At 41.2% G+C, this 12,799-nt stretch overlaps 1 protein-coding gene across 1 annotated transcript in view; it reads right to left on the minus strand.

The window, feature by feature from the left end:
- The window catches only part of csmd3b (CUB and Sushi multiple domains 3b), a 478,068-nt gene that overhangs the window by 111,875 nt on the left and 353,394 nt on the right, over positions 1–12,799 (minus strand). Inside the window, exons 13-18 of the mRNA XM_050035068.1 lie at positions 10,707–10,889; positions 10,047–10,373; positions 6,824–7,018; positions 3,476–3,614; positions 2,484–2,671; positions 1,905–2,093 (exon numbers count right to left, since the gene is read on the minus strand). Of these exons, the coding sequence (XP_049891025.1) occupies positions 1,905–2,093; positions 2,484–2,671; positions 3,476–3,614; positions 6,824–7,018; positions 10,047–10,373; positions 10,707–10,889 (1,221 nt within the window). The remainder of the gene's footprint in view (positions 1–1,904; positions 2,094–2,483; positions 2,672–3,475; positions 3,615–6,823; positions 7,019–10,046; positions 10,374–10,706; positions 10,890–12,799) is intronic.

Here is a 12,799-nt window from a genome sequence, read left to right on the forward strand (position 1 = left end):
AGAACAACCTGTTCTATGTGACTCAGCTCCCCGTATAGGATGGGCTCCACTGCTGTTTTTTTTATTTATTTTTTTACGTCTCAGCTTCTTTTGTCTTTTTAATGGATCAACTACATCATCTATTTTTGGGTAAAGTGTCTGACGTGGATAGCACACACATGTGCAGGGGGGATGATGAAAAGCAGTGACACTAAGCACACAAGTGGATTTCATTCTATACTTAATTATCCTTCTACTCCACAACATCTCAGAGGTAAATATTGCACTACATTTGTCTGACACCTTAAGTTACTTCTCAGATCAGAATTTTCCATCTTCTTCCTGTCCAGTGAAAAGCACATATGTCCAGATGTGTCGATGCTGACAGTTTGTGATACACTGATGGATGAAGTGTTCCTTTATGTGTTGCAGCTGTAAAATGCATCATCACAACGCTAAAAACAGGGATGTATTTCTGACTTTTTAGAGATACCTGGTTCTCACAAGACAGCCACACTACAAACATATGGTGATCTTATAGAATGTAATGCATTACTGTAGACTAAACTACCCAACAGTATATAGGGGAGTGGGGAGAGAGAGGGCACAACCTTAAACAGCTACAGCAGTAACATGATATATACACATTAATGCAGCAGTAATATTAATCCAAAAACATCAGATACAATAGGAAAGCACTGATAGGGACCATTTTCTGCACAGTATCTACTTTTACATTAAGTACTCCAACTAAGCTGCATTTTGCTGATAATACTTACATCCACAGCCTGGTATTATTGGTAGCCTGCCTCTACTGCAGTGAAGGAGCTAAAGACTTCCTCCACCACTGCCTATTTATTGAGTAGCCTACCTGCGTAAATGCTGCAGCACATTGTACTGACGCTGATGTCAACCTCTCCTCAGCCCTTATCCCTTCCGTAATGTGCCTCCACATACATACAGACCGTCTTTATAGTAAGTGCGTAATTCTCCTCTGTGGTACCTGACCAGTGCCACTGACAACAGAGTGGCGCTGTAGATAAAGCACGCTTAATTGAAGCCACGATGCACAGCCAGGGTCAAATAAAGACCTGGGATACAAGTATTGACAGTCGTACGTTGAATTCTACCACACAGCATGCAGAGTCAATACAAAACAAAACGCTGTCAATCAATTAATGTGTTGTAGTGATGAGAGTTTGTAGAGAAGTGGGCCTAATTCAGCAACCTGCCATCATTTACCTAATTCACCTGTTCACTCTGACTTTGTCGTCACAGATCCCCCCCCCCTCCATTTCAAAAAGTCATTGGATCTACACCAATCCCACACTACTACAACTACCACCACTACTTTGTATTCAAAATGGCAATTTTCGCAAAAGGTGAGTTTGCAAAGTTTCCCCCCTCGTATGGTACTATAAAATACCAGCTCATGTCATGTCAGCATGTGCTCAAACACTGCACCCTGTGCATTCTGTCTCAATGAGTGTATCTAAAGATGGACGACACATCTCAGCTTCCTCCCACTGTACGAAAGTGAAGCCAAAATATCCTGGATAGCGCTGTTGACATCATTTGGGACAATCTTATAAATGTCTTTAAAATAACGGGGTGGGTAATTGCTGTCTCTGTGTGTGCGCTTTACACCTTCTGATAATAGATGACACAGGCAGTCTTATCTGAGTATATATGTACTACTTTTGGGTCTATGTAATGAAAATCTGTCAATGTCAGTTTGAACATTTCATTAACCAGTTAGACATACTATCTCATGTTTATTAAGGCTGGCTAAAGGACTGTTTTCACAAGCTTTTGTTTAAGCATAATATTTTATCAGTGCTACAACAAAATCAAGTTAAGCAAGGAATACTTTAAAAGAACTGTACATTACTGATATTCAGTATTTATTTATTTAAGGTATTTACCGTCACATGTAGGTAAAGGGTGGCTCCACCAGTGGTTCTTCTCACATACGAGTGGCTCCTCATGGCTCAGTCTGTAGCCAGAATCACAACCAAACGATACTGTGGACCCGATGGAGAAATCCTGCCCGTACCGAATACCGTTGACAGGGATACCAGGGTCTAGGCAAGAGTAGCTGTCCACTGTAACACCTGAAAAAAAAGGATAAGATGTATGTTTTAATGTTATGTATGTGCACAAAGGCCTAACTTTCATCTGCCATTTTGCTGATCTGCATAATCTAAAACTCACAGATGGTTTGAATCTCCACATAAAGCACCATGCTGTGTGATCATAGGGGTTTGTTTTTCACAGGTAATGACCTGCATGTAAGGCCAGCTTGTGAATCTGTGTCTGCTGGGCTACTGGTGTCCTGACATCATGAACACCCTCTATTGTGTTTGTGCTGTTTTATATAAAGTGCATGTGTATCATTCTGATCTGTATAAGTAATATATAATATTCTAAAGTTAAAGCTCTGTATCTGCGATTGCATGCCCACGTGTACATGCATAAATATGTTGTGTTTGTGTCTAACTTACTTTCATATAATATCTTGAAGCCAGCATTTGATCGGCTGTTGTCGGTGGTAAACAGCAAATAAAGAAAGTTGCTGCTGCTGAACAGGAACTGGGGCACTTGGGTACCATTAAAGGATCCAACCAGAGGAGACAGGAGGTTTGGGCCATCATGGATCTCCAGGAAGTCATAACCCAGCTCTGTCTGGAACCTGTAGGACAACAACATCAGTGTAGCAAAAAGCTGATAATCATTTTTTTAATGGACACTTCTTTTTCGAACAAAAGCCTTTATGTTTCATTTCAAACTATTTCAATAACAAAAAAACTGGGAACAAGTTCAGGGTTATGTTCTTTACATAATGATAGAAGTGATTTCAGCATCCGTACTCAACATTAAAGTGTGAGCTTGTCAAGGCAACGTGAAGATAATGCTATTGTTGGAGAATATTTCTCTGAGGTGCTTGAATTGAAGATTCACCTAAGTGGGTTAATTACTTTATTGGCCAATTGGTCCTTAATAACTGCAAAATTGATATGATATTACTTTTGATCAAGAGATAACCACAGCTCTTAAAGTCATACTTTCTGTACATGTGTTTTCTTCAGTATAAGTGGTTCAGTCTTCTGAGTCCTCCACAGGTTGTTGAGTTAGTAACACTTTACAATGAAATAAAGTTGAAAGAGAAACTCAAACCAATGATAAAGTGATTTTACAGGATCCTCTAAAGTTTTTTTCTCCCATCACCGGTTCACAGCTCAGCGAACACATAATATAAACCAAAATATTACCCAGCCTTCCTGATCAATATACAACTCCCAATATTAATTATACAACCTATAAAATTTAAGAGATCATTATGATAATCTCGGTGAATCCCCATAAACTTTCAGTCTGGTAAATCTCTGCTTGTCAGAAGTAATTGACGGCGGTTCTGATGAATCTGCACAGTCCTGCCCATTCAGAGCTCTGAGAGTTTTTATAATATGCAGAATCAAAGAATTATGCCACCCACCTGTCAAATGTGATTTTGATGGAGCGTCCAGGTTCTGATTCAATCACCCACTCACAGCTGAGGGAATCTTTATAGTAACCGGGCCACCCAGGTGACAAAATCACTCCGCTTGGGGCTGAATAGTGGCCTCCACACGGGGCTGGAGGAGGAGGAGAGGGAACAAAGAGAAGAGGACGCAGAGGACACACAAGGGAGGATGAGAGAGGATTTGTATCAAGACTACTCATGTCTGACTCAAGTCTGAGTTGAGTTGAAGGCCAGGTCCGAGTTGATGTGTGGTGAGTGAGACCCAACACTGGACAGATCTGGCAGGATTTAGTGAGACTCTCAAGCTGGTGAATCAGCTTTGCTAGCAGCTGACATGGAGGCATCTTGAATACATCTTTTATGCAATCGATATTCTTGTCTGAATGTTTGTTTGCTGAAACAGTAAGCTGGTTGCCTGGGAACCAGATAAATCTGTGAGCTTGTGTTCATTTTGCATTGACAGAGGAATGTTACTGGTCCAGATCTGAAAAGTCACATGTCACACATGTTGCTGCTCTGATTGGATGTATTTGTGTCCAGTCTGCTCACATTGTATTTGTGTCTCACATCCAACTGTCGAACTAAGTCAAACATGAATCAAAATTGTGTTACTGTATTGCCTATTTCCATCCTCAAATGTTTTCAGAGAAAAGATGGTAACACTTTACTTGAAGGTATCTACACAAGGGTGACATTGCACTGTCATAACTATGACATGACACTGTCATGAATCTGTCATAAACATTTATGACTGCTGTCATTAAGTGTCATTTGTTTTTTTGTAATGACAAGTTGACACTGTTTGGGTTGTCTTGATTATGACAACTTGATTATGACATGATTTGTTTGGGATGTCCTGGGATGTCCTTATAATGACAACTTGACATTGACATAAAGACATCTTCTGGTAATGTCATCCTGGTTAATGTCAAGTTGTCATTATAAGGACATCCCAAACAAATTTAATGTCAACTTGTCATGACAAAGACAACTTCTGGTAATGTCACTTTAGTTAATGTCAAGTTGTCATAACCAAGACAACCTAAACAATGTCAACTTGTCATTACAAAAACTGAATGACACTTAATGACAGCAGTCATAAACGTTTATGACATGTACATAATGTTCATGACAGTTTCATGACCGTGTCATGTCATAGTTATGACAGTGTCATGTCACTCTTATGTAGATACCTTCAAGTAAAGTGTTACCGAAAAGATTTTAGTGTACTGTTTGGCTGTAATTTGAGAAGTGTTTGACCAGACTGCCATTTTTGCCTGCCTGAAAATGGACCAAGTACCGCCTCAAATTGCATGTGTCACTCTGCGCTACATCACGTGTTTATTGGTTCTAAGTCTATCGAATTGCGTCCACAAGCATTTTTGTCTCTGCCCGTTGATAACGTCCCCTGAAGATCGAAAATGAACTGAGATGGGCAATGAAAGGCTGGTAAAGTAGCTGATAAGGCACTGAATTCACTGAACATGCCTTGATTTCACAATTCAACAACAGCAGACCATAATTTTACAGCTACTTTGGAAAACTAGCGACAGTCCTACTGGAGGCCTTATCACTGTGTGACCAGTTCCAAGACAATATGATTTCAATTGATTCAGTTTATTTACTCAAACTTAGATTTAATGTATGTTTTGGCTACGTGGGGGCAGCACAACATGTTGTTAACACAGCACTGACAGATGTTGTCAACCTGTTAGCAAACTCATGCCTTTGCTGTGGAGCTGTGTCTCTGGCTACCTAATGAGTCCATGAGTTCAATATTTACTGGATTTTCAGCTTTATTTTGACCTCCACAAACTCCTGAAGGAAATATCTGACTCTTCAGCTGCTAAAATGTTCCACTATGTTCACAGCTACTCACTAACTGGGCCAATTGCACTCGACGTAATATAAGAATGGGAAATAATGCAAAAAAAATCACATTAACACTGAAAGGAACATGAAGAATGACACATGCATAATGAGGATCGACAGATTAACAAAATGTTAACACAAGGTTAGATGAGCCCGGAGCCATTCTGTTCCAGTCTTCTTTTAAATTTGATCTTGTTTAGAGTTTAACTTAGTGTCTGAAGTCAATTTGTTCTGGTCTGCACCTCCTGAATACAAGTAAGTGGATTTTCATCTGAGTAGTTATAGACACACATTAGCTACAAAGGATCTGGGGACATTAAATGACCTGGAGCATAATTAACATGGCCTTTCTTTGTACCGTCAACACTTCTATCAACAGTAGACGTGTAAGAAATATCTTAAGTTAATTATATCTGCGGTTGGAGTAACAGCCGAAGCACTTACACTTCATTCTTTTGTTCCATCTGAGATGAACAGGTCAAATTTACATCTCTAATTTTTTGTACCTCCCCATAAGCAGTTGATTAAACTTTGCACTAAGGCCACCTTGACTAATTATTATAGATTTAAATTAGTCTGACCGTATATATGATACATGACAGTGTTCCAGTATGAAATGGGTATAATAATTAGGTATGGAATAGCTGCAGTCAAAGTAGAGCGGTGTAATGACTAATAAGCAGACTTTACTTGACCTCTCAAAGAAGCCGCTACTGTTTCTTAGGACTTTTATAACACCATTAATAGTTAGGTATAATTATATTTATTACAGTACATATTATATTTTCCATTAACTTCACATTAGGTTAAGGGTCATCTCTTCTGATATCTTCCCACATACAGCTTACAAGAAAGAGTTTGATATTCTTAAAGTGGAAACAGACTAATAGAAATAAGTTTTTCTCATTAACTTATCATTATGAAGTAAATGTTGATTACACAATGTAATGGCTGTAGAATAATGACAACCCAAGCATTTCAATTGGCGCCCTATAAGCCTCGTCTGCCAGCAGGTCAGATCTCCCAGGAAAACAAAAGGTCAATTTACCGCACAAAGAAAGCGCGCCAACGACTGAAGTAACTGGGAAAAAAAACAGTGTGTCCTGTGTTGTTGGTAGTTGCTAGGCTCTGAGGCTAATTGAAAGCAATCTGGTTGTCTTGCGACGCCAACAGCTAAACTACTTGGAAATACTATGGGGGTGAAAACTCGTCTCAGCTACAGTCAGAGTATATTTGTAAGCTAGTAGCTGCACCTGTGGCAGCAGTGTATTAATAGCTCTTTCCCTGGATATTTAGGTTAACTGGACACCTCCATATCTTTTTCCCTCTGTTGAGCTGACAGCAGATAATTCCCACCTGCTGGGACTTTACTCTGTGGTAATGATGATATCTTGGATGACATATTGTTCCCAAGTTAATACTTTAATTAGCAATCAAGTCAATATTTACCTTCACATTTAGGGATGGGCCCACTCCACATGACTTTTCCTTTTTCTAACTGACAGGAGATGGTCTCCGTCCCTTGGGTTTTGATAAAACCGTCCTCACAGACCACAGAGATGGAGCTGCCAAGCTGGAAGCTGTCTCCAAAGCGGCGAGCGTTGATGGGAATGCCAGGGTCTGGACACTCGTTATGGCCAAATGCTGGGGTAAAAAAGTTACAAGCAGAGACAGAAATGATGAGGAAGATATTGGATACTAGTCACCCACAGAGAGAGACAGACTCATCCACGAGAAATGTTATTAAAGAATATGAGACCTTTATTTAATGGACACTCACAGGCTATATTTTGATGACATTTCTGAGAACTAATCATATAGATCTATTGCTGCAACGTGACGTGTTTGAGTGTTCAGTCCTGGCCAGGAAAATGTCTCCTGTAATCTATCTGTTCTACATTCCTGCTCTGCCTTTCTATATCTTTGCTAATATGCTCATTTATCACGCTACAGTGTATTTGCACCATGCTTGGGTTGGATATAAGCTATGTAACTTCTGATAAAACTCATGTGAGCATGTCCGCTTCGGGATATGGTCTGGCTCATCAGATTAGAAGGCTGTAAAGTCCAACCTTATATTGCCCATGTTTTGCCAGTTGAAGCAATGTGGTGTGATCAGGTAGAGAGATTTAAAAATGACGAATGCAGTGACCCAAAAAAAAAAAAAAAAAAAAAAAAGTTAGATATACATGGAATGGTGTGAGCTGAAATCACCGATCCACTGTGAGGAAGTTTGTGGACAGAAGACTTCAACATTTTGTCTGTTTGCCGTCAAGCCCACAGTCAGATGAGAAGATCAATATCAATTTCCATTTCTGTTTGTCTGGTATAGAGACGTGTTTAGCCTGAATTAGCTCAAAGACTGCAAACAGGGGCAAACAGTTCGCCACCATCAAAAATGAACAAATATGCCTTCCAACAAACCCATCTTATTTACTGTACATGTTGTGTCCCGTTGTCTAGCAAGCTAGTCATCAATACATCTAAGAGTCACCTGGGTTTTGATCAGTTACAAGAGTCGGCACAGCTGACAACTTTACAATGAAGACAGAACTTCCTCCTGAAACACTAATGTCTTGGTTTCTATTTTGACACAGGTGAAAGACACAAGGTACTATGTCTATAAAAAAAAAGGCAGTTTGTGAGGTTTTGGAAGGTGTGTTGTCTCACTTTTGACAGAACAAGACGGCTTCCGCTCGCTTCTAGTCTTTGTGCTAAGCAAGGCTAAACACATCCTGGACCTCTCTTTGTACTGGACGCACAGAGATAAAAATGATGAAATGATGATGTTCTCATCTGACTCTGGGTACGACAACAAACAAGCCAAAAAGCTCGCAAAAAAGCCTCCTTTAATGCCTTTTATCCTTTATTTTCCCTTTTATTCTGCAACCTACACCTCTATTCTTAGCTGCTGTATTGACCACATGAAACCTCTTGGATCAATGAAGTTTGTTTTTTCCGGAACGACTCTTTGTGTTGTTGAAGCCTCCAGTCGGATCTAAATTGTTGTGCATTAAAAGAGCCTCTGTCTAAAATGAAACATCCAATGTTTGAGTGGGGGAAAGTGCACTTGGTCTATCTAAGTGATTGTGGTGATAGAAACTAGGGGAGTTTATAAGTAACTATAGTTTCTTAAAGGTCCAGTATGTAGGATTAAGGGGAATATATTGGCAGAAATGGAACATAATATTCATAACTACATTTATATTAGTGTGTTTTCTTTATGTTTGAATGAGCCATTTACACCAATCATTGAGTTACAGTGCAAAGTTCTGCTGGGAAATCTAGGGTCCTGGCATTCATGTGGATGCTACTTGACGCGCTTCACCCAACCGAACACCGCTGCAGACCAAGTAAACCCCCTAAAGGCAAGAGCACTTATCGATGGCAGTGGCTCCCCTACAGGACAATGCACCCTGCCATACCACAAAAACTGCTCAGAAATGACAAGAGGAATGGGAGTAGGAGCTCAAGGCGTCGCCCTGGCCTCCAAATACCCCAGATCCCAACCTGATCGAACATTTGCGGGACATGCTGGTACCCCACAGGTACCCCCGATCCACAGTGGGTCCTCCTTGGATCGGACTTGGCTCTAATCTGTCGAGGCATGGGTACAGAACCCCTGGAGGGTGTCCTTTGGTGTCTGGCACCAGGGCGTCAGCTTAAGGTCTTTTGAGTCCTGTGAGTTGTGAGGTGGGGTACCAGCACATCCCACAGAGTTTTAATCAGATTGGGATCTGGGGAATTTGGAGACCAGGTCAACACTTTGAGCTCTTTATCACGTTGCTCTGGCTATTCCTGAGCAGTTTTTGTGGTGTGGGATGGCGCATTGTCCTGCTAGGGGGCCACTGCTACTGGGGAGTGCTGTTGCCATGAGGGTGGGTACCTGATCTGCACTGGTGTTTAGGTGGGTGGAGTGTGTCAGGTGGTATCCATGTGAATGTCAGAACCCAAGGTTTCCCAACAGAACATTGGATTGTAACGAGATGATCAATGTTGTTCACTTCACCTGTCAGTGGTTTCAATGTTTCGGCTGATCAGTGTATATCTACATACAGAGCGGGACCTGTTCCCCACAATCTGCCATGTTGTTTCTACAGTAGTAGATGAACAAACCAAACACTGGCTTTGGATAGGGCCATTCGCCACTGTGGTTCTCCTACATGCTTGGCACACAGGAGGAGTTTCATTTTTTTGCACTCTGCAACCTCACCGCTAGATGCTAATAAATCCTACACACTAGACCTTAAATTTGATTTTGACTGTTGATATTCAGGCGGCACAATGTTTTCAAGTATGGAAGGATATACTGTTTCATAGTGAAACCACCTCACATTAAATACAGTTGCTAGAGGTCTGGGCTGAAAGTCATGCATAAAATTCATACACAGTCATATGAGAAGTGCTGTTTTATAGCTTCAAAATATAACAATGCCTTAGCCTCAGCCTCTTCTGCATTATTCTGCTGCAACAGAAAATAAATATGACCATAAGTAATCTTCCATAACCATGTATCAAACTTCAACTTGTGGGAAAAAACACATTTTTATGTAGAGTATTATCAATACAGTATTGCCGCATTTCACTGTGTTACAGCACAGCAAATGAAATAGGCAATGTCCCTGTATTTAGATATGAAAGTGGAAAAAAGGGAAATAGAAAAATGACATACTACTGTATGTGATATTAAATCCTCTTCCTGACATGGAGTGATCAGCCTGAAACTCCAGCCTCAGTGTGTTGGTATTGGACGTCAGATGGGAAGGACTCTCGGCACCAGAGAACCTCCCGATGACGCCGGCATCATTTGTCTCGCCATCTTTCACCGTTAGGGAATCGTAGGGTGCCTCAAGGTCAAAATCATTAAATGCCAAGTGGATTCTGGAGCCTGGGTCTGATTGGATGAGCCAGACACAGTTCATGTTGTTCCCATAGCCTTCTGGGTAATCTGGGGAGAGGACAGTTCCTGAGGGAGCTGTGAAGTTGGACATGCAGGGGACTGTGGGAGCAAGGGAAGTACAGAAACACAGACAAAGACAGACGGACAGACAGACAGACAGACAGACAGATAGAGATAGAGAGTGGCGAGAAATAAAAATGTAGGAAAGGAATTGGAGGGAAAGAGATGCAGAGAGAGAAATTTCCTGTTAAATATTCATCGCCCCAGCATCATCGGTCATCATCCGCTCCAGGCCATAATAAACTCTGTACTGTCACCATGGTGACAGGTCAGACTGAATGTTATCAACATCACAGCAGAGCACATGCCATGTTTTTCCCTCCTCTGCAGCCAAGTCCCTGAAAATAACCTATAAATGATTTTAATACTTACATATGCATATGGGGATGTTTGCTGACCACTGATTGTTGTCTTGGCAGGAGATAGTTTTCTCTCCAATCAGCTCGAAGCCAAACTGGCACTCAAACCTCAGGATTCCTCCATTTGAGAAGCTGTCCCCTTCTCTTATTCCGTAGAGAGGAGTTCCAGGGTCGCCACAACTCTCTTTGTCTATTTCTGTAAAAACACAGTTTCAGAAGGAGACATTAACATCTTGGTATCATTCCTCTGAACCATAGGCCGCCACTGTTGTCCAACAAACATAAACACATACATCAATAAACCCAATAAACTAACTGAATGGGTGACATGTTGGTTCATTAGCATAAACACCATGAGTCAGTCCTACATAATTAATGTCCTGCTGCTGTACAGTAAACACTCCAAAAAAGAATACTTCAGCTATACTCAAGCAGTTTCCCTGGGAATGAATACAATTTTGTCTTATCTTATCTTACTCACAAGAGCACCAAATCTGTGTTAATCCCAAGTGGCAACCCCAGGGCTGAAAAATGAAGCCAACAATGAAGTGATAAAAACTGCAGTTCCTAGAATGGCCACTTGAGGCTGGCTCCAAAACGAGTCAATCCCAATACAGCCCCATGTTAAAATGCCCAATTTTACAGCAGAAATAAACATGTTTACAGCAGGGGCAATTTCTCTGAGACAACAAAGGAGGCTGAACTTCCCCTAAAATTTCATAGAAGAAATGGTCAAATATGCTCTATTGAATTTACATTAAAATAAGAATTTACATTGCATTAAACGTGCGCTAGGATGCATTTAACATCATGATTATGATGTTCAAACGTCAGCTGTTTATCGCCAGTTTTCAAACGTGACCTCCCTGTTATACATTCTCGTGTAAGCACGGTGGACACGGAGCCTCCAAGCATTCCTATGAGACAGCGCTGAGCAGGTTTTTTTCATGCAGCAAAGTGAGACAGTCATTGGATAAATGCAACAAAATCGTCACTTCCAGGGAGGCTCAGCTTGGGGAGCTAATGGAGTGGTAGGCGGGAGAGGACGCTCGGTGTCTGCATGATGATTGGAGAACTTGTCTAAAAGGCGGAAGCCCTTTGTGATTGACAGCGTTTTGTATTTTGAGCTCAGTCCCATGCAGATATTTGCGAGTAGAGTCTTCTGACAGAGTGCCGTCCAGAGTTCCTTATTTCCATAAGCGATATAGCTCACAGTTTGTAAACCCATGTTAAAATCTTTGAGGTGTGTTTTGCTCTGGTTCTATGGCATGAGTGTGGTTGAAAAACGGCTTCAATTAAATGTTCCTTAAATGTACCCTCTCATCCAAATATGGTCACTCTGAAAATCCTAGATGTCAACTGCCAAAATGCTGAACTTGAGGCTTTGAAAAAGGAGTAATAACCAATAGGTGACATTGTGATGGCTCCATTATTCAGTCCATTATTTTCATACAGTCTATGGTTAATCCCCTGGAAAATAGTACCCATCCAATGTTACTCTTGTTTGAGTAATCTTTAAAGCCCCTACAAGGAGCTTTCATTTTGAGTAGATTTTGGCGACCCTGTGGACAAAAGTGGTAGTGTTTTGCCGGAATGAAGCCTACATTTCCCATGAGCTCTAGCGCGTATTGTCGTAAAGACGCTTACCTGGCTCGCGCATGTGTTTGTTTTGGGGATGAATGAAACAACAAAAGGGGAAAACTTTGCCCCCGCTCCTATCGGGGATCCCAGCTCACCTCTGCCGCGCCCCAGCTCCACCTCCACCGGGGTAAACGCAGTGGTCGGCTGGTAATCAATCAATCAATCAATCAATCAAACTTTATTTATATAGCGCCTTTCATACATCAAAAATGCAACCCCAAAGCGCTTCACAAACTAAAAACATACATACAAAAAAAAAATAAAATAAAAAAAATACTACAAATATTGAAAACCCGCCCCTCCCACCCCCACATAACAGAACAGGGGAGGACAGGAGCGGGAGAACTGTGGGTCACCACACGAGCAGCGCCCCGTTTACTTAGATGAAAAAAGGAGAACAAGAGGGAGGAAGAGGGAGAAAAAAAAAAAACTCCCAAACTAGGCTCCTGTAGGGGGGCACAGTGT

Source organism: Epinephelus moara, chromosome 22 (genome assembly GCF_006386435.1).
Source record: "Epinephelus moara isolate mb chromosome 22, YSFRI_EMoa_1.0, whole genome shotgun sequence".
NCBI lineage: Eukaryota > Metazoa > Chordata > Actinopteri > Perciformes > Serranidae > Epinephelus > Epinephelus moara.